This window comes from Narcine bancroftii, chromosome 5, assembly GCF_036971445.1.
Source record: "Narcine bancroftii isolate sNarBan1 chromosome 5, sNarBan1.hap1, whole genome shotgun sequence".
NCBI lineage: Eukaryota > Metazoa > Chordata > Chondrichthyes > Torpediniformes > Narcinidae > Narcine > Narcine bancroftii.
The window spans coordinates 21,426,684-21,448,816 of record NC_091473.1 but is presented as its reverse complement, the minus strand read 5'-3'; the positions used below and the strand labels follow the sequence as shown (position 1 = coordinate 21,448,816).

At 41.1% G+C, this 22,133-nt stretch overlaps 1 protein-coding gene across 3 annotated transcripts in view; it reads right to left on the bottom strand.

The window, feature by feature from the left end:
• lmcd1 (LIM and cysteine-rich domains 1) overlaps positions 1 to 22,133 on the bottom strand; it is a 73,110-nt gene that overhangs the window by 5,735 nt on the left and 45,242 nt on the right. For all 3 annotated transcript variants that reach the window (XM_069936934.1, XM_069936935.1, XM_069936936.1), the window contains one exon: positions 13,270 to 13,644. In XM_069936934.1, the coding sequence (XP_069793035.1) occupies positions 13,270 to 13,644 (375 nt within the window). The remainder of the gene's footprint in view (positions 1 to 13,269; positions 13,645 to 22,133) is intronic.

Here is a 22,133-nt window from a genome sequence, read left to right as displayed (position 1 = left end):
AGAGTTGACATCTCCTGTGGCAATTAGCAGTCTTACAGTATGGTGAATATTATCATCTGCTATCCCCAACATGAAGATAAATTGAGAAATTATGTACCAGAGATCCTCTGCTGAGTGGAGACGTAGAGGCTTCCTCATTGAATGTATTTAAGACAGACAAAGATGTTTGAATACTAGTCAGGGAATTAAGGGTTATGGGAAATACAAAATAAGTGGAACTGAGTTTATGGCCATATCAGCCATGGTCTTAATGAATGGGCTAGTTGGCCTACTCCTAGTTCTTGTGTCCTTGTACAAAGAGACAGCTTTTTTGCTGACATTTTCAATCATTTCATTGCTATCAATCTGCCTTAAATAGGTATCCATGCAGGCTGGTCTCTGGATACAACCAACAGTCAAATAGCCACTGGTACAAGAGAAAAAGGGTCAAAGAATATGAATAGAGGCTAAAAGAAGTGAATGATCTGTTAATTTGTTTCCCTATAATATTGGTTAAAAGAAAAATATTGGCCAGGATTTTAAGGGAACTTCTCCCTCTCAGAAAACAATGACACATGGGGTACTAAACACATTAAGGCCTCAATGGAAAACAACAAAAGCCCACACAAGATGACAGAGAATAAAGAACTAACTAGATTTTAGCAAAGTAAAATTTTTAAAGGTTATATATTCATGCAAGTAATGTTTGTTTAGTACAAGTACATTATAAACTGTTTATTTTTAATGCAGGTGTATTTGTAAGGCATTGTAAAAAGTATCTCAGGCAACCAGAAAATACACTTATCCAACATTTACCAATCCTCATTGGTGCCAGATACCAGGGGTTTTACTATATAAAGCCAGAATCATTCTGTGAAAATACACAAATATTTAGAATTATTGCTGACAGAAATGGCCACAACAAAGTCAATGAAAATATTATTGTAAAATTGGTTCTACGTGTTTTTCTTGCATTAAGATAGGATTGCAATTGATGTTTGTGAAGGAAAAACAGAGAGATTACAAATACTGGAATCTGGATTATAAAAAAAACAATCTCAAAAATAAGATTTTGTGAAGGTATTGACATGATGAGAACGTCATTTGAGAGGTATAGTTAGGTTTCCCAGTACATTGAAATTGACAAGCCAGTTTCAGCACCTGCATGCATGTTCTTGTAGTTGTTAAAGTATTTTTTAGAATGCTTTTAAATGAAATGTTGGCCATGAAATAGATACTACAATTATGGGAGGAGCTGTGCCAAGAGGGACACGAACAAGCTGGTGGAAAAACATACATAAACTGTACTTTGTACTTGTCCACTGCCAGGTATTCTGACAGAAAATTAGAAGGAAGCTCTTTTAGATGATATGACAGAATTTCTAAATGCCTACACTTCGCAGAAACCTGCATTGCAGGTAAATGTCTGTTCCTGTTCCGCCTGCTTCTGTGCCTTTAAGGAAAAATAGATGAAGATTCCCCTCATACGGTATGAACCTTGGTAAAACACGAAAGAGATGTGCCAGGCATCAGAAGGTGCAGCTCGGAATAATCTCAGACTGAGAGTGACCGTGGCTTTGAGCTCATGAGCGAAGCAGTCCAGGCACACATACAGTTATGCTGGAGATGGAGCAGGTCACAGATCCCACAGAGGACAAGGAACTCAGTTTGTTTTTTCTTTTCCTTTAAATAGCCAGGTTTCAGGTGAAACGGTTCGTAACATCCAGTTGTTATTAACGTTCAGATTTATTGTCAGAGTACATATGTGACTTCACATACAACCTTGAGATTCTTGTTTTCCTGCGGGCGAGGCAGAATTACCGCTTATTGGTAGGGCGACAAAAAACTACATAATGTCACTGGCGTCACGAGGGAGGTGCGAAGGGGTGTGGACCACACCAGGTGACACCATCAGAGGGAGTGACACCAAATGACTGTCTATAATTTTTTTTGCAGTATTTCAGGAGAAATGTATTCTTTTTAATAAAAATATCCCCGTCGTTAGTTATAACAACGAAAATATTTCTTGTAAACCTCGCTTATATGTATCAAGATACCTACAAGGCTAAAGCTCTATGCTAATTGACTTTTTGAACCTTCTAATGTGCTCCGGTCAGAGCTGTCATTATTACCCAATTACAATGATGCTTTGAATCACGTGGTTTCATCTGTACACACTACAAGCACATGCTATTGTTTTTGTTTGGGGGTGGGTGACACCAGGAGTTACCGCACTGGGTGACATCAACCCCAGTGATGCCACTGCATAATGTACACATGTAAGCAAATAAAGAAATTAAACACACTCTGCAATACCAAGATAGAGGTAAGAAAAAAAAATCAATAAAATGCAAAAGAGTCCTTAAGTGAGCCCCTGATTGAGTTTATTGTTGAGAAATCTGATGGTGGAGGGGTAGCAGCTGTTCCTAAACCTGGTGGTGCAGTTCATAAGAATTGTGGTTTTTCATGCAAATGGGCATGAAAATATTGGCAACTTGACTGGAAAGAAAAAAAATCTGAATGAAAATCTATCAACCAAAAGAAAAGTATGAATTTCTGGACAGGCATTCATATACCCAAAAACATGGGCAAAATTGCTCGAGACCAGGTTAACCTGCTTTTCGGCTGGACATTGTCTCTGTTGTCTGGAATTCACAAAATTAATTTCTTGTCCATTCTGCCCAGAAAAATGTACTTTGTACTTTTTTCAGACTTTTTAAACAGCTAAAAGATAGTAATATGCTTCAGCAAGCAGTGACTAATTTGTATATGGAAAAGAACTGCTTATAAAGTGCAATTAGATGAATGACCAGTTAATCTGCTTTGAACTGTCATGGTTGAGGGAGAATTGTTACTGAACATCTGCGAGGTTCCATGCTTTTATTTGAATAACCTTTATTAAACAGGTCAAACAACAGCATCTCTGACAACACTGTGCTCTCTCAGTTTGTGCTCTGAACCTTTCAAGTTGTGCATTTTTTAGCAACCAAGTGAATAAATATGTGTGATTTTAAATGCAGTGCAGCTTATTCCTGATAAATATAACCACAAGCACAATTCAAAATCCTTCAGCCTTTCCAAAAAAAAAGGATGTGGTTGTCTATCGGGCATTAATACCGTTGTCAGGTTTTTGTTGGCACCAGCAGATGTGCAGTCAATAGTACAGGGTGGAGCATCAAGGCCACCACCAAGCAATTGCATCTTATCCTTTAATCATTCCATAACAAAACAAAAAAATCCTGGTGTCTGATCGCACTCATTATTCAAATGAGGCCTTTATTATGATGAGGGCTCATCTGCCTTATTCCGGTGCTGCTGTGATACATGCCACAAAAAAACTTCATGTTTATCAATGTATACCGGATGTAAATAAATGAACAGAGATGAGATATTGTTTATTATCATGTAACGAAACAGATATGTAATGTTACACAATTGGATTTCGTCTGACATAAGGCAGATAAAAGATTTGCCAGTAGCATTAGCATTGCCTGGCACCCCTGACAGTCAGAGATAGAGAAGCAAAATAGAGTACCCCCCCAGTGTCTCCGAGTGTTTGTGGGTTCACCTCCAGTGCTTCCACAGCCTCTGGAGCCATACAGAATCCTGTTCTATGCATTGACAACCCAAGCCCAGATAAAAACATCCAACATGATGAGGAAAGCTTTTTCAGCTCTCAGATCCCTTTGGGATCCCTCCTTGCCCCTAGCATTCTCTAAAACCCCAGTTCTGATACATGGTTCTCATGAGCCAATCTTCAGCAGCCCACAGCCTGGCATGAATCCTTTGACCTCAAGTCACTAGCAGCCCACAGGCTATATGGGTTTCTTGTCTGCAAGTAGCCAACAGCTAGCCACCCATGTGTGTCCTTCAGCCACAGAGCCCTCACTGCAGTGTCTGCCACTGTGATCAGCATCCTTGGGGTCATCTCCTCTGCTTCCTTTTCCACTGGGGGGCATGATCTCCCTGTTTCTGGTACCGTGCTCCAGTCCTCTGCTTCCTGGAGTCTGTATTCCCTTGAGGCCACTGCTAAACAGAGGTGCAGCTATCTTGGGCCCAGACCCCACAGTCGCATGATTTTAAATAAAACTCTGACATTTCCTTTAACAGGAACTTTAAAGCCTGTGCAGAGCTGTCAACTGCAGGACTGGGTGGTAATACCCTCCAGGGGAACACTGTGTCTCCACTTTCCCTGGGTTTGTACCAGTGGCTGTGCTGCCAATGTAGCAGTGCTCCCATCAGAGGCCAAGTTCTGGATGTACTTTGCAATTTGAGCCAGTCCATGAGGCCAGTTATATTCAGGATTAGGGCATCCATGTTATTGCTTATCAGAGGTAGTTTTTCACGCACCGTCACAGTTTTCAACACAATGAGATGACTTTTCAGAATCAAAATAGAAACTGGTTGGGGAGCAGTAAAAACACTAATGGCTTAAACATTACCTTTAACAGAACCTCTGAATCTTAAAGGTTTCACAGATATTAGCTTTAGTTTACACAATTGATCTATCTTAGAGGTCAGATGGTTGATTTTGGGTGATTCCTCTAGAGAAACAAGTTGCCAGTCTGTTACAGACTCTACCCACTGACAAAAGTTGGCACAGAAAAGACACACACGTTCACATTTTTGACAAGTGACAGCAAAGATGATTCATGACTCTGTTCCATTCACAAGGACAATAATTTTCTGAGCACTTCTTAGTCAAGAAGTGACTAGAATTCTTGAGTTGAAGTTGGCAACTCCATAAAATATAATTTTAGGTATGCGGAGAGTTGCGGTTTTGCTATTTTATGTAGAAATTCTTACATATTTCAGAGACATCCGGTGCTGGCAATTAATCTTAGCACTATGTAAAAGCAGGGATATCTGAGCACAATTAATTTCAACCCTGGCAGCTTTTCTTTTGTAATTAGTGATACAGAACAGGTAGGGGTCAGAGTTTGGTGCCTTAACAAACAGCACTTGAGTTTTGTCAGGCACTGAAGTTGCAGCTGGATCTTCTCAAATGTTCATGTGTTTCATTCATCATTATAATTGTTTTCAAGTAGTTGTTTCAAATTATTACTATCTGTTGAAACTGTAAAGATCAACTTTCATTGACTGGAGCCATTATCCAGTTCTGAAATGTGCTTGCTATCCCAGTTGGGAAAATTAAAGTGTACTCAATGAACTTATCCTGAAGAGTTTACAAAAACAAAAAAAAAGGATATGAGCATGTTTAATGATGCTCTCAGCCCCAAACCTTAACAAACGAAACACAATCTATTAGAGGTGATTCCTCCAGCAGATTGCATTTAGCTTCAGATTCCAGCATCTGCTCTCTCCTGTGTGGCTCCTCAATCTTCACAAGGCTGCTGAGTGGTGCTAAGGGACTAGAATGTGGAAACTCTCTTCAGCTCTATTTTATTAGATTATTTGACAATAATACTTTGATCACTGACAATACATGGAAGGAGTGTGTGACTGGAGACAACCTCCTCTCAGCATCAGAGATATATTTCATTCACCATTCCTTTTTATTCCCCAAGGACTATCTCTAAAGTCCACAATGATGAATCTTGCTCGTACTTTGTCCTTTTCCTGGAGTAAGGAATCGGGATGCATTATCTGTCTTTGTGAACTCCACATGGAGAATCACTTAACAAAATTGACATGTAGACAGATATGGAGATCAAAGTCCATAGCTCCTTGAAAATGACTCCGCAAGATTGAATGGTAAAGAAGGTGGATGGCATGCTTGCCGTCACTGGTAAGGGCATTGAATAAGGAAGTCATGTGGCAGCTATATAAAGTTTTGGTAATGCCATACTGGGAGTACTTTGTGGAATTCTAGCCACCCTATTACAGGATGGATTGATGAAGGTTAATAAAGGGTACAGATTTACTAAGATATTGTCTGGATTAGAGGATATGAGCCAAAAGGAATTGTTGGACAAACTTGGATTGTTTTCTTTGAAGTGTCCGAGATGGAGGAGAGAAGGATAGAACTTAAAAAAAAATTATGAGAGGCATAGGTGGTCAGAAAAATCTCTCCCCCCCCCCCCCCCACCCAGATAAAAATGTCAAAACTAGTGGCAGGGGAGGGGGAAAGGACATGCATTCAGGTGGGTGGGATGAGTTTAAAGGAGATGTGCGCAACAGTTTTTCAAAAACACAGATTATACATGCCTGGATGGGGCTGCCAAGGACAGACATGGAAACAATTATGTTTCAGAACCCTCCCAGAAGTCACACGAATATTCAGAAAATAGAGGGATAGCAACCAGGTGTAAGTAGCAAAGATTTAGTTGAATTTGGTATCATATTCGGCAAATACATCATGGGTCTGGTCCTGTGCTGATTTGTTCCAAACAGTGTGAACCCAACATATGACTACATTTCCAAGTCAATCATGTATTTAATTTAAAAGATTTGCTCTGCTCCCCCATGAAAGTTAACTCACTCACAGTTTAGAATGTTCTTTGTAATAATAATAGTATCAAAAGATCTGGAAACAAGGCCAGAAAGCAGAGAAAAGGTACAAACCATTCACAATCCAGCTGACTGATCAAGGTGGCCCAAGCAATTAATTGACCTAACCTGTTCTATGTTCTTGGGATTGGGTTGTGGAAGGGAAAAAGAAAGTGAGAACAGAATGCTCCAGAACAACAGGGCATGTGGCTTTTTGCTTCAAGGAAAGTATTTCAACTTTATGATAAAAATAAATAAATAATATGACTTGTGTAACCCGCAAGCTCGTTGATTCATCTGCACAATTGAACATTCAGAAAATCCCATGGAGGTTGTTGAAGGGGTACATGGATGCAGTTGTAAACTTATAACAGCAGAATATTAAGAGTAGATTGACTTTTAAAATCTTAAAACGGATCGTGTGTGTGTGTGTGTGTGTGTGTGTGTGTGTGTGTGTGTGTGTGTGTGTGTGTGTGCGTGTGCGTGTGTGTGTGTTTTTAAACATTAGAGAAACTATACAGCTATTTTTTAGAAAGTAAAAATAAAATCCTAGTTCTCTGAGCAAAGGAATTCAGAAGAGAACAGATCTAGTTTATGGTCTAAAACTTTCCTCTAATTTTATCCAAGATTGTGGAGAGAAAACATTTAAAATCTCCACAGAGAAGAAGCCCACCAAACTTGAAAGGGGAGAGTTTGAGGAATCCAAAACATGAAAGAGAGTTGCCTTGGGCAAATCTGCAAAATGAAAGAAGGAAGGAAAATGAGCCATAATCTTTCTGCAAGAACAGATGGCAGAGGCTTTTTTCCAGCTAACATGCAATTCTTTGAATATTCCATGGGAAATTTTTGGGAACTAAAACTAGGGCAGGACTTGTACAATAATTGGTCAGTTCCTGAAGAGTGTTCTAGAATAGAGAAAAAGGAGTTCAAGACAGAGTTCCTTGACAGTGGCAATATAGATAGGCTAGTGAAAAAGATGATGGCAGACTTGCCTTCATTAGTTAAGGCACACACGTCAAACTCTGGCCCGCAGGCCAAATTTGGCCCGCGATATAATTATATTTGGCCCGCAAGATCATATTAAATATATATTAGAGTTGGCCCGCTGGCCGCCGCGCCACTATAGCACATGCACACTGAAGGTGAAAATGAAGACGCCGGAGGTGTGGAGGGATCTCAGAGTCCCGAATCCCGGGGATCGGAGCGCCGCACTCAGCCCGCCCGGCTCCCGGACACACAGAAGCGGCTGGAGTTGGGGACCATCCTCGCTGGGTCTGCGCTTCAGCGGTGACGCCGGACCGAACGTCTCGTTGGCGATGCCTTCCCCCTCACTCCATGCGCGGCGGACCCTGCCTCCCGCTCCTTTTGTTGGAGACGAGCCCGGCGCCGTGAGATCGCAGTTTAATCCCTCTCCAACCATGGGAGGGGGGTGGGAGCAACACGCTCTTCTCAGCCAATTCCTCCACCGCCCTGGACGCCGGCGTTTCAACGGGGGGGTTCGGGTGCCTTCGTCAGTCGACCGACCTGTTGGTCCAAGACAAGGGGAGAGCGTACAAACTCCACACAGACAGCACCTGAACTAGGGTGAACGTGGAGCTGCGACCCCACATTCCACATCAGGACTGTGTGTAAGATTGGGAGCAGTGAGACGGAAGCTTATTTTGTTCCTGTGATTTAAGCCTTTCTTGGGGTTGGGGGGGGGGGGTCCTTCTCTGACCACTTGCCTAACAATTAACCTAATCAGATGTGGAGTTACCACAATACAACAGTTCTCAACCTTTTTCTTTCCACTCGCGTCCCTGTGGCATTGGTGCTCTGTGATTAGTAAGGGATTGCTTAAGGTGGTCTGTGGGTGGGAAGAAAAAGTTTGAAGACCACTGCTTTAATCATCCCTCATTGACTCGTCATGTGCACAGTTTCAGAAGGCTAAAGGAAATGGGCCAATGACAATTTTTCTCAAGCAAAATATTTCAGTATCAGTTGGGTCTAGAGCAGTGATTTTCACCCTTTCCTTCCCACTCACATCTCACCTTAAGCAATCCCTTACTAATTACAGAGTTCCGATGGCATAGGGCACACATGTCAAACTCTGGCCCGCGGGCCAAATTTGGCCCGCGATATAATTATATTTGGCCCGCAAGATCATTTCAAAAATGTATTAGAGGTGGCCCGCTGGCCGCCGCGCCAGTATAGCGCATGCACAGTAATACAACAAATCCCAGAATGCATTGGCATCAGCCCGCTAATCGCCCCCACCTCCTCTGTTTACGTTGCAGGGTCTCACCGTGGACTCTGGTTTTGGGGCCTGGCCGGTGTCAGGGGAAGCCAAGGCCACTTCCCAGTTCCCGGAACCGGAGGCCTCGGGCCTGACCTCGCCAGAACCATTGCCCACTCCCCCTCCCTGCCGCAGGCCGACCCGCGACTCGGTGACAGGGCCGCTTATCCGCCGAGATGCCGCCCTGCAGCGAGAGCCGATGCCCCCGCACTGTCGTTGTCCAACCCGATCGCCCGCAAACCCCGCCCTCCCGCACACAGGCCTGAGTAAGGATTATGAACTTTAATCTCAGGATAAAACGATCTTCCAATAGTTTCATGTCACAGTGATAAATATATTCCTGGTTAAAAATGGTCCTGCACCTGGATACAAGCTCATTAGGCATAAAACTTGAAAAGTGTGTAAATCAAAGGATATCTGTACCAATGGAAAAAGGGCATAGCAAATAACCCTGCTAGAGTTCATGCCCACAATCAGTCACCCATTTGATTGTTTCAGGAATCATGTTATTCTCCCACATTCTCAATAGCCCTCAGATTTTACTATTCGACAGCACACTAGCAACATTTGACAAATCCTCTATAGAGAAATATTATTTATTGAATATTTTATTTCTCATTTGTTAATGCTTCTGGAAAGAGTTTATCCAAAACTATTATTAAACATTTATTTTAATAAGAAAAAGTTTAACATTACATATGTTGAAAGAAGAGAAAACATGCAGATGTTGTTGAAAATTTTCAATAAATATTTAGTTCGGCCCTCGTCCAAGTTTTTAATTTTGGCTCTCCGTGAATTTGAGTTTGACACCCCTGAGTTAAGGTGTCGAGTCCAGGAACAAGGATGCCATGGAAATTGTACAAGGTAATAGTGATATCATACATAGAGTAATGTGTCAATTTCTGGTCACCCAGCCAAAGGAAAGATCCAAATAAGTTAGAATTGGTGCAGAAAAGATTCACAAGGATTTTTCCAGGACAGGTGTGCTTGAATTACAATGAGAGGCTGAATGACAAATACAGGAAACTGAGAGGTGACTTAATAGAGGCATAACAAAAGAGGTGAAGGCTAAGATAAAAGCAAAGGTGAGGGAATACAAGGAAGCTAAAATTAGTGGGAAATCAGAGGACTGGGATTTCTTTCGACAATTACAGAAAGAGACAAAGAGAGTCATTCGGAAAGAAAAGATGAGCTATGAAAGGAGATTAGCTAACAATATTAAAAATGACACTAAGAGTTTTTTCAAATATATAAGGAATAAAAGAGAGACACGTGTTGACATAGGACCAATAGAAAACAATACTAGGGAAATTGTAATGGGTTATAAAGAGATGGCAGAGGAGCTTAATAAATATTTTGGAACTGTCTTCACCATGGAAGACATTAGTAATTAATATCCTGGACAGTCAGAGGCTTCAGGGAGTAGAGTTAGATTCAGTTAGAGTTACTAGAGAAATTGCACTAGGCAAACTAAATGGATTAAAGATTGATAAATCTTTCGGGCCTGATGAGGTGCATTCATGGGTTTTGAAAGAGGTGGCTTTGGAGATTGTAGATCCATTGGCCATGAGCTTCCAGAAATCGATAGACTCTGGAGAGATTCCAGAGGATTGCAAGGTTGCAACTGTGGTTCCGCTGTTTAAGAAAGGTGAGAGACAGAAAAAAAGAAACTATAGGCCAATTAGTCTGATGTTAGTGGTTGGAAAGATATTAAGGTCGATCTTCAAGGATGAGGTGATGAAATACCTAGAGATGCAAGACAAGATAGGTCCAAGTCAGCATGGTTTTTTAAAGGGTAGGTCCTCCCTGTCCAACCTATTAGAATTTTTTGAAGAAATCTCAAGTAGGATAGACAAAGGAGAGGCTGTGGATGTTACCTATTTAGATTTTCAAATAGGCTTTCAATATGGTGCCACATATTAGACTGCTAAATAAGATGATGGAATTACAGGGAAGTTATTAAACTGGATAGAGAAGTGGCCGATAGGCAAAAAGCAAAGGGTTGAAATTAAGGGTTCCCATTCTGGATGGCTGCCTATAACTAGTGGTGTTCCGCAGGGGTCGGTATTGGGGCCGCTACTGTTGGTAATTTATATTAATGATTTGGATTGTGGTATGAATGGTTTTGTGGCCAAATTTGCGGTTGACACCAAGATAGGTGGCAGAGAAGGAAGTGTAGTAGAAACCGTAAAGTTGCAGAAGGATATAGACAGATTAGGAGATTGGGCAAAATTACGGCAGATGAGATTTAACATAGAGAAGTGTACAGTTGTACATTTTGGCAGTGAAAATAAACAGGCAGAATACTATTTGGATGGGGTGAAAATTCAGACCTCGGATGTGCAAAGGGACCTGGATGTCCTCATGCAGGAACCTAAAAGTTAATGACCAGGTGAAAATGGTAGTGAAGAAAGCGAATGCTATGTTGGCATCCATTTCAAGAGGAATAGTGTATAAGAGTAAAGAGGTGTTGATGAGGCTCCATGGGGCACTGGTGAGACCTTATTTGGAGTACTGTGTCCAGTTTTGGGCCCCCTATCTTAGGAAGGATGTGATTCTGTTGGAGATGGTGCAAAGGAGATTTACTAGGATGATTCCCGGAATGCAAGGGCTAACGTACGAGGCACGTTTGGCAGCTCTTGGGTTGTATTCATTGGAATATAGGAGAATGAGGGGAGATCTCATAGAGGCATTTCGTGTTTTGAAAGATTTAGATAGGGTGGATGTAGGTAAGATATTTCCCTTGGTGGGTGAATTGAGGACAAGGAGTCATAGTCTGAAAATTAGAGTTTATCGATATAAAACAGAGATTAGGAAGAACTTCCTAATCCAGATCATGGATCTGTGGAACTCACTGTCACATATAGCAGTGGAAGTCAGATCACTGGGAGTATTTAAAGAAGAAATAGACAAGTATCTCATTAGTGAGGGCATCAAGGGATATGGGGAAAAGTCCAAAAATTGGAACGAGTGTAGAGAAGCTTAGTGTAGATTTACGGAACAGACTCGATGGGCCTAGTGGCCTGGTTCTGTTCCTTTGTCTTGTGATCATGTGATAAAAAAAATCATGAGGGACATAGATCAGGGAAATAAGCATAATCTTTTCCCCAGCATGAGGGAGTCTAAAACTAGAAGGCATGGATTTAAGTTGTGAGGGCAAAGATTTAAAAAGGGACTGGATGGACTAATTTTTCCACACAGAGGGTGGTTGGTATGTGGAATGAGCTGCCCGAGAAGGCCAGACAAGATGGGCACAATTACAATACTTAAAAGACATTTAGACATGTACATGGACAGGAAAGATTTAGAGAGACAGAGGGTAAATGGGATAAGATTACGTAGACAATTTGGTCGGCATGGACAGGTTGAGAAGGAGCTGCTTTTTCTGCTGAATAACTGATTCCAGACTGCACCTGGCTATCTGGTGGACACCCAACCCGTGAGCATAGGAGCTTAGTTGGGACAATAATTTTGGAACCATCTGGTTCAATTCTCAAGAGATCCTTTCAGCAGTCATTCAAACACGGAGCAACGAAAAACATTTCTTCAGCTGATGATTTAGCACCAGGCTGGAGGTACAGAGCTCGAAGGCCAACTTTTAATGAACCCAATGCTAAAGAACCCATCCAGTGTTTTCCATCGAAGATGAAGATATGAAATGGTTCAGAAAGCTTAGGTGCAGAAAGATAATAGAACTGATAGGCTTGTATTTCCAAGGAGAAATAAAAGGGAAAATCTGGAAAAAAAACCATGAGAACTCACAGCACTGTGACAAGGTTTCATCCACCTTGGATATCCTCAATTGACATTTCAGAGTTAATGCCTCTGCCTGGTCGAATTCAAAGGGAAATCTTAGACCATTGTTCTTTTCAAAGTGTTTTTGTAGTTTTCTTGAAAGAAATGTTGCCTTTATGGTAAGTTTTTGAACTTATTGGGAAGAACATGACAGAGTTACCAGACCTGAAGTATTCAAAACGACTGAAGGAACCCATCACCAACATTACAGGTGCAAAATTCATTAGCCTTGAACTTGATTCATGTTTAAAGAGCAAAACAATATTCTCCCTGTCATCGTAATGTTCATCCATTGTGAAGTCACTGAAAACTATTTGCTTCACCGATAGAATGTAGACCAGTTAAAACACACTGCTTGTCAATCACACTGCCCGAGAAAAAGGAGGTATCAGAGTCAAGAAAAACAGGTGGGCTTCTCTGTTGTTCTTTGATGACTTCACCTGATGGCTCCTGCAGGCAAGTTGCAGTCTCAACATGTTGTTCATGAAAAGTAATGATGGGGAGAAGGAAGGATGAGAAGGGAAGTGGTTAAGAGAAATACAAGATAGATAAAGAATTTGAAAGGCACATAAAGGATGAAAGAAGACATTTTACAGTCTGTGTTTGCATTATCATTGATGCAGAAAACTAAGATCTAAGTGAGGAAACGTACAATCTTTTAAAACTAGCAACAAGGCTATTTTTCTTGTGTCTTGAAATAATTTCATACAATGATTTTCTTTTGATTTTGCTGAGTAAGCTTTTTATAAAAAAAAAGGATTCATACTTACATATTTGTCTTTCTGCTGGGTCTCAGGCAGTGTCCCATTGGACGCAGCTGGGGTAGACTGGGGGTCTTCCTTTGCCACTTTGCCATTGGAAAATTGACCCTTGGCCTCAGTCTTCTGCTCCTGGTTGGCTTCTTGTTGGGCACTGGCTGCTTGGCCAGGTAGTGCCACTTCTCCAACTCCCAGAGCATTGCTCTTGTAATTCCTGATGAACTCCTGCATACTCTTCACTTCACTCTCTGACAAAGCGTGACACTGAAACGGATCTTGGTCATAGACAGGCAGCTGCCTCATTAGTTGCCTGCGGCGATAATAGGCCCCTTCAGTACCAGCAATTGGCTGCATTTCCTTTGGAATGAAATCCATGTAATGAATAGCCTGATGAGGAGAAAGGGAGAAAAGGACCTCGGTGATCTATAACGACATACATATGGACTTAATTCCCACTAAATTACAGCCAGAATTTAACTACATCGTTCAAGTGAATAAAACAGCTATTTCATTCATTTCCAGCTCTGAGAGTGTTTTATAAATATTCTAAAAAATTGTTTTATTATAAATGGTCATAAATTATTGCCAGTTGTAGTGGTTACTTATTTTGATACATTAGAGTGGAATTCTACAAGTATTGTGTTATTTGGAACAGTTTGTCCTGATTATATTGTCCATTCCCATCAAATGAAAAATTAGTTTTGCAAAGCATAGTTAGTCCTTGAGCCATATTTTCTCTGTAAATCCACGCAGATTTGCACTTGCACAAGTGTCCTGCTGAAAATAATGTTGTGCAAAAATAGATTAATTGCAAATAAAACATTTAGAAAGATAATTCTTATCATTTTCACCAAGCAGGTTTTTGGCTGTAAGTGAATCATCAAACAGAGAGCACATGGGCTGCCCAAGATTTCATGGCCTTAGAATAAAGTGAATGAACATAGATTTACTGATAAAACATAAGGAAAAGTCCTTCTTGGCTGCTGTCCAGGTATATGAAAAGAATAAATAATCATGCATCAGAATTCACAATCCCACACTGATAAGTGGACTTTCCTGAGAAAAGAAAAAGCACCTCTCTGTTCTCCATACAGACTCTCCAATTCCTGTTTTATTTTGGTGACACCTGACCATGTTCAAAATTCCTGTCTGCATCTTGTGATGGTCTAGAGTTTGGCGATGATAAGGTGCAAAGTGAGTGTTGTTTCCAGGGGGATCTTAAATGTAGGATCTCTATGGAGCTGTATTACTTTTGAATTTAATATTCAGGATATCGTGAAAAATGTTGTTTTGCGTACTATCCAATAAGGTCATCCTCTTCTCGAACGTGGCATATAAGATGAGAGTACATTGTATAGTGTGGCAGAGAAAATGTTCTCTTAAAATAATGCAATGGAACCACCGTTTCACTAAGGAGAAGCCCATTCAATAGTTTGGTAACAGCAGGGAATGAATTGTCCATAATGTGCAGTTCATGCTTATCCTGCCCAACTCAAGGGATGTTTACACTACATGCATCCAGACAAGTGGAAAGTATACCTTTATGTGCCTGACTTGTGTCTTGGAGTGTCAGGAGAACCAGACACTTAGTAATCCAGTCTGCTCTTGTTTATACATGTTGTTTTGATGGAAATGCTCAGGGAAATGTAGATCCAAGTGATGTGAAATTCTTAATGGTTGGTCAAATTCTGAATATTTTCAACGCTTCCAGAAAACCTTTCAACAAACTCTGTGTTTCACATTAATATCAACTCCATCCCCACTACTCCAATAGAAAAAAGTGCAAATGTTCTAAAGTTTCAGCCACTTCCAAAATGTATTAATACAATTAAATTATTTCAGGTGTTTAATGAAAATCTTATTTAGCATTTTTAAAATTCTCTTCTCAACCAGATTTTCCATGTATTTTGAATGGGTGTGAAGTTGTGACGTAGACATTGTTTCATGTTATGAAAATACTATATGGATCATCCAATACCATTTGTATACATAGTATAATGACAACTTCAGCTGTGAGAATCACAGAAACAGCACCGTGGGGTTTTGTAAAAACACGATGCTTGAGAAAATTATTGTGTTTGTACTTAGATCAGTGTCTGCAGACTCATGTTTTAATCTTGAGGGGTTTTGTTCTGTGACTTTGCCATATCACCTGCTTTCCAAAACTGGTCACAGAGTTCATGACCCCACTCAAATACTCCATTGCCATGGGGCAAGCTGAATGATCTAAACCCCTGCTGAGGATATCACCACTCTGCCACTGGACCCAAAGATGAATCACCATTATTTTGGACTATGCATCTCTGTAGGCATAGAATTCTAGAAATTTTGAGGCATGAATATTCTGATGGACAACAGTTCCCAGTTGGCTATTAATCATCATAATTCTCACCCCAGTTTTCCAAACAGATTGGCTAATCTCCAGACTTGGATATCTCCATGTAGGACAAAGACTGAAACCCAGATTTGCACTTACTGGCCCAAAGGAGATTGCAGCAACACTGAATGCTACCTCTGCACACATCAGATAACTCAGCATAAATAACACCATTTATTTTGAATAAGCACGGGAGGGATCTCCTGAAGTATTATAGGCTTGATGTGCCCTCTGAGCAACAGGAATGCAAGGCTGTGAAATCTACACCATAATTTTTCTGCTGCTAACCAAGCAGAGGTTTTTTAAAGATAACCACAGGGCTACCACATTTAATTTCTGCACATTTCTAAAGGTCTTTTGGGAGTTAATTGGTGATTGCTGGTTTGCAGACAGGAACATTTCAACATCCAGTTCCACAAAGGACTGCTTTTATCGATTATGTTTTGTATCTTGAAGTGACATGTGAGCCATATATTTACACGTGAAGGGGCTGAATGTGTTTATCCATTGAAACCAGGGTGAGTAATTCCAGATGAAGAAATTATATGGTTAAATAACTGAAAAAAAAATCAGCAAAACTATTCAGTTTATAAAATAAAATGCCAATGCATTTTCAGAGAAAAAATGAGACTGAAGAGGAAACATACAAGTTCCTGCTGGTATATTTTGGGAACATCTCTTTCAGAAAAAAAACCAAGACAAATTACCCAAAAATAGCCAAAAACAAGAATGCATGGACTAAAAACCGTGTTCCATGACTTAGTAGGCAAGTGGGGTGTCAAATGGGAAGCATTAGAGAAATGTTGGATGCATAATATCATCTCGAACCCCTAAATATTCATCCTAACATGACTCAATAGGCAACAGACAACAAAGATCAGTAGAAGAAAATGACAAAGCATGGTTGATGAAAAGAATTTTCAGTTATGAAATGAGAAGTGAGTGGAAAGGCCATGAAAAGTATAGAACTCAAAAACCTAAAGGCTTTTTCTCCACTGGGGGACAGAGTGGATTGAGATGCAAGAGAGCTGGTTGAGATGAGAGAGAGAGAGAGAGAGAGAGAGAGAGAGAGAGAAGATAGGGAGAGAGGAAAGGTGAGAGAAAGCAAGAAATGACAAGAACAGTGAAACAATAATTGACTTGGCCTGTTTTTCCACTGCCTTTGATTTGGCAGGAATTGTCCAAATGATGGCCATTGATCTATCAAGTCAACTGTGTGATGATCAGAGCATATAAACCTCTTGAGGCATCAAATCGGATCAGACCACTGTATTCCAAGCTGTAAAAACATTAACTTATCCAAGAAAATCACCATCTAAAGCTCTTTAAAACTTATGCAGCATTGCTCAGTTGCTATTTCATTTTAGAAAGATGGTGCTATGATCTGAAACTCAGGAAAATGATAATGGCTCAAAACTTCAACCTTCACTCCCGTGACCATTTGATTCAATTATACTGCTGAACACTTTCAGAAATTCAAGGTAGCTTCAGATGGCTATTAATCAAGGCAAATTTTCGATGTGAACACTGTTGCAATGATCCTGATAATCTCAACAAAACCGTGGAGACTTGTAGAATGACAGCTGCTTTGAACAAATCCAAGAAAGCTGCAGGCTGTCTTCCATCATCCAGGCGTTGTGCAGCTCTCACATACAAGAAAAGGATTTTGAAACAGCCCCACATTCAGCACTGCTGACATACTGAACATTCACAAGCTGGCTTGCAAAGCTGCTTTTCATCTGAGATAAAGATAATATTATTGATGACCCCTAATGTACCCAAATATCATCAATCTAGTCATACTGTAACTCTTGGAACCAAATTAAAAGGTTTGGGCTCAAAACATGGGCCATCTTTTGCCTTCCATGGATGCTGCCTGACTTGCCGAATTTTTGCAGCATCCTATGTGTTGTTGATACTGTGGTACCATGCTTGTGAAATAGTTGATGACATTCATCCTCAACACATTTTACTTCACTCATATTCAAGTGTACCACCACAGGTGAAATAAATCACTGCATTGCTATTTATTGTTTCTTCTTTCTTTGGCTTGGCTTCGCGGACGAAGATTCACGGAGGGGGCAAAAAGTCCACGTCAGCTGCAGGCTCGTTCGTGGCTGACAAGTCCGATGCGGGACAGGCAGACACGATTGCAGCGGTTGCAGGGGAAAATTGGTGGGTTGGGGTTGGGTGTTGGGTTTTTCCTCCTTTGCCTTTTGTCAGTGAGGTAGGCTCTGCGGTCTTCTTCAAAGGAGGTTGCTGCCCGCCAAACTGTGAGGCGCCAAGATGCACGGTTTGAGGCGATATCAGCCCACTGGCGGTGGTCAATGTGGCAGGCACCAAGAGATTTCTTTAGGCAGTCCTTGTACCTTTTCTTTGGTGCACCTCTGTCACGGTGGCCAGTGGAGAGCTCGCCATATAACACGATCTTGGGAAGGCGATGGTCCTCCATTCTGGAGACGTGACCCATCCAGCGCAGCTGGATCTTCAGCAGCGTGGACTCGATGCTGTCGACCTCAGCCATCTCGAGTACTTCGACGTTAGGGGTGTAAGCGCTCCAATGGATGTTGAGGATGGAGCGGAGACAACGCTGGTGGAAGCGTTCTAGGAGCCGTAGGTGGTGCCGGTAGAGGACCCATGATTCGGAGCCGAACAGGAGTGTGGGTATGACAACGGCTCTGTATACGCTTATCTTTGTGAGGTTTTTCAGTTGGTTGTTTTTCCAGACTCTTTTGTGTAGTCTTCCAAAGGCGCTATTTGCCTTGGCGAGTCTGTTGTCTATCTCATTGTCGATCCTTGCATCTGATGAAATGGTGCAGCCGAGATAGGTAAACTGGTTGACCAGTTATTGTTTCTAAGACAAACATAAAAGCAACCCATTTCATTTTGTTTGTTGGAGCATCTTTTAAATTAATCCTATTTGAAACACTTCGAACACACCAATTTTCAAGGCTAGGAAGTATAATTATTGTTACCCTTAGGCCTTGCCAAAACCACCACGTGCCTGGGCTTTGATCACAGAGATGGGAAGAATGGGGAGCATGTCTGAGCCATTACTGCAGTGAAAATAGCCATCAACATTCCAGGACTGTTAACCTACAAGGCCTCCACACAGATCGCCTCTTGAGGCTTGATGTATTTGTCCCACCATACCCAGGGCTATATTTGTGCCCACTGACTGGAGAAGATTGGAAGCACAGCCAGAAGCTATGCTCTTCTGATTGTATCTCCTATCAGTCAGCTGATTAGTGTCGACATAGGAAAATTAATTGAAAGAGATGTGTGGCCTTCAGCAGGGGCGTAGCCAGGTTCTAACATTAGGGGGAGCCACGACACCTACCAGATTGGTGAATCAGTGGTTGAAAGGCGGACTGCACTGATTTTTCGGTGGTGTTAGACCAGCCCAGACTTTGGAGCGGGGTGGGGGGGGGGGGGGGGGTCGCCGCATCGGAGCGAGTGGGTGGAGGCTGCATCAGAGTGGGGGGTCCGAGGAAGGGTGGGGGGGAAGGAAGGTGCCACTTTTGAAAAAGGTAGTCCCCTGTACCACCCTAGCTATGCCACTGACCTTCAGCTCAATGTCACCTTAACTCCCAAACCAAATCAAAGGTCAAGCAATTTCCAAGAGAGACCAGGTGATTGCCAGGTCAAAGGCATGGAGCTTTTGCCACCTCCACTGCTTTGCAGCTGCTAATCAAGATTATTCTGGTTTCTTTTTATCCCTTTGCTGCATGGTATCGGATTACACACCTTACTGTCATCCTAAAAATGCCTTGTATTCCACATTGAAAGTAAATGCCTATGGCCAAATAAGAGTAACTAATAAAGAAAGGGAAATGCCAGACTAAAGTCAAACATGAGACTTTGGCTATATAATTAGCTTGGATTATACTCCCTCATAAAATACTCCCTCATTTTATGGACCTTGAGTTGTTGACTGCTTTGCATTTATTAGAGGTTTGTTTGAAATGAACAAGAGAATTGAAGCAGACAATCTCTCATGTCCCAGAGGAACACATTCTACTGCTAGATACCATATTTCTACTCCCATTCCAATCTGCTGAGAAGATGAACATACAAGCATGTAATGAGTTGATAGACATGGTGCTCGACAGGAAGGAAGCAGAAGTCCAAAAGTCAAAAAGCATGATTGGTCATATGACTCACTCAGAGTCAAATTGCCAAAAGGAATTTGACCTTCAAAGTCATTAACAGTCAAAGATCAAGGTTCAAAATTGTTGTATTTAGCCTTATTTCTACAGTTCACAGTCTTAATGTAGTGAGCTGTTCAGTGAAAGAGGTTATTTGGCCTGATTGTTGGTTCTTTCAAAGAACATACCAGTTTGACCCAATTTGTTTTTGACCCAATTTGTTTTTCCCCCAAAACAAATATAATTCCTTCCTTTTTTTTTTCTCCCCCCCTTTTGAAGACTACTATCAAAATTGGATCAGGGCCTTATTGGTAGAGAATTCTAAATCCTAATCATTCATTGTGCAAAAGAGGATCTTTATCTGACTGCTTCATGCTTCAAGTAATCATGTTCACTTCCAAAGATTCCTCATTAACTTTCTCGGGTAAGTGTAAAGGAGACCCAAGTAGCTTTCAAAAAGAACACATTTCAATCACACGCCATTTAAAATGTACTCTGTCTCTATGTTTTTGCTGCCACATATTTCATATGTCCCATTATCTTCAGCTGTCTATACTCCACTGAGATCTTGCTCAATCCTCCTTCCAGCACCATCATTTACTTTTGAATCATCAGAAAACAAGGTATATTCCATATGATCTCATTATTCAGTACAGATTAGGTTTATTATTTGGAGTAAGCATTGCAGCAACTCATTGCTTCTCTACTCAAAGTGCCAATTTATTCTGACTTTTCACTTTCTTTCCATTAGCCCATAATCAACCTGTGACCAAAATGTCACCTTAAAAACCATATGCTCATATTTTGTACAATAACGATTTTCAAACAAATTCAAAGTTTAATCATTACATTTCTCTGGACAAATATTGAAAGAGAATCTGAAAGTCCTACGCTGACTGGCATTGCCTTTTAGATTATATTCAACTTTATGGTCATTGAGCCATGTAAAATACAAAGCCAATGAAATACAATTAGCATTCAACCAGAAGTTAAAAATAGTGCTACATACAAATAACTTTGTGCATTCAGCAAACAATTATAAAAGTACTGACAGTACAATGTGAGTGCAAAACCACTCAGCGCTGTGATTCAAGGTTCAGCAGAGAGAGAAAGCTCTCCTTCAGCCGGCTGGTTCGAGAGCGAAGGCTCCTGTAGCACCTACCGGATGGAAGAAGAGTAAAAAGTCCATAGTTCGGGGCTGATGCATCCTTGATGATGCTCTTCGCCCTGCCCAGACAGGGTTCGTGATTTTAGAAGTACAGGATGAAAGTGGTGGGAGGAGCATCCCCAGAACACATTAGTGCTTGAAAACAGATTGACATGAAAATGCAGAATTCACATTCCTTCGTTGCTGTCCAATTAGGAACTTTTTGTCTGGTGAAATTAGTCTCAAGTGTGGAAATAAATTTGGCATAACCTCAAAGACAATTGCATCTAATATTTATGGAAAAAGTCTGGGAGGGATTGGAGCATCTTCTACCATCCTTGAAATACATGGAGACTTTATGGTGAGTTGGTGACAAATGTGATACTTTAACCCATTGGAGTCTGTGCTTTTCTTCCCAAATGGAGTAGAACTAAATCAAAGCTGGCAGTTGGCAAGTCTATAAGTGGTGGTCACAGCCAAGGATCTCTGTGGAGGAAATGGTGGGAAAAACAGCCAATTGGAATTCCATTATGGAGATGGATGCCACTGAGTTGCAGAGAGGGAGGGTGATCATTGTTAAGCAGCTGAGTGAAGGATGTCTGTTTCTGGGATGAGGGAAGTGCCTAGCCAGTCCCACCACATAGCTGCTGGATCATTTAGTTCCTGATTCCCTTAGGTTGCCAGGTTTCCCCAAGTTCTGGGAAATCCGTGCACACTTCTTAAATCCAACTGGCTCCAAAATTTGAAGAACTCCACCCAAATAACATTACAGAACATGAAGTAAGACCTGAAGATATTGGAAATCTGAAATAAAAATAGAAAATGCTGGAAACACTCAGTAACTCAAGCAGCATTAGTGGAAAGAGCAACCGTCAATGTTTCAGGTTGAAGGTATTTGGAAGCTGGAAAATCAAGTGAGCCTTAAAAGGTGGAGAGATAATAGGAGAAGGTTACACAAGGCAAAGGGAATCACCGTGTTTTGGAGGAAGAGTGGCAGGGAGACTAAAAGCTGATCAGAGCTGATGCAGAAAATGGAACCCAAAAATGAATAATGGAAATACCCAGCAAATCTGGAGAGTAAAAACTAAGTTAATGTCACACATGGATAAACTTTTAGCAGAACTAGCTTGTTTCTAAAATAAGCAGAGAAGTTAAATTGCCTTAAATTGTTGCTCTGATGGAAAATGTGGACCTGTTCAACAAG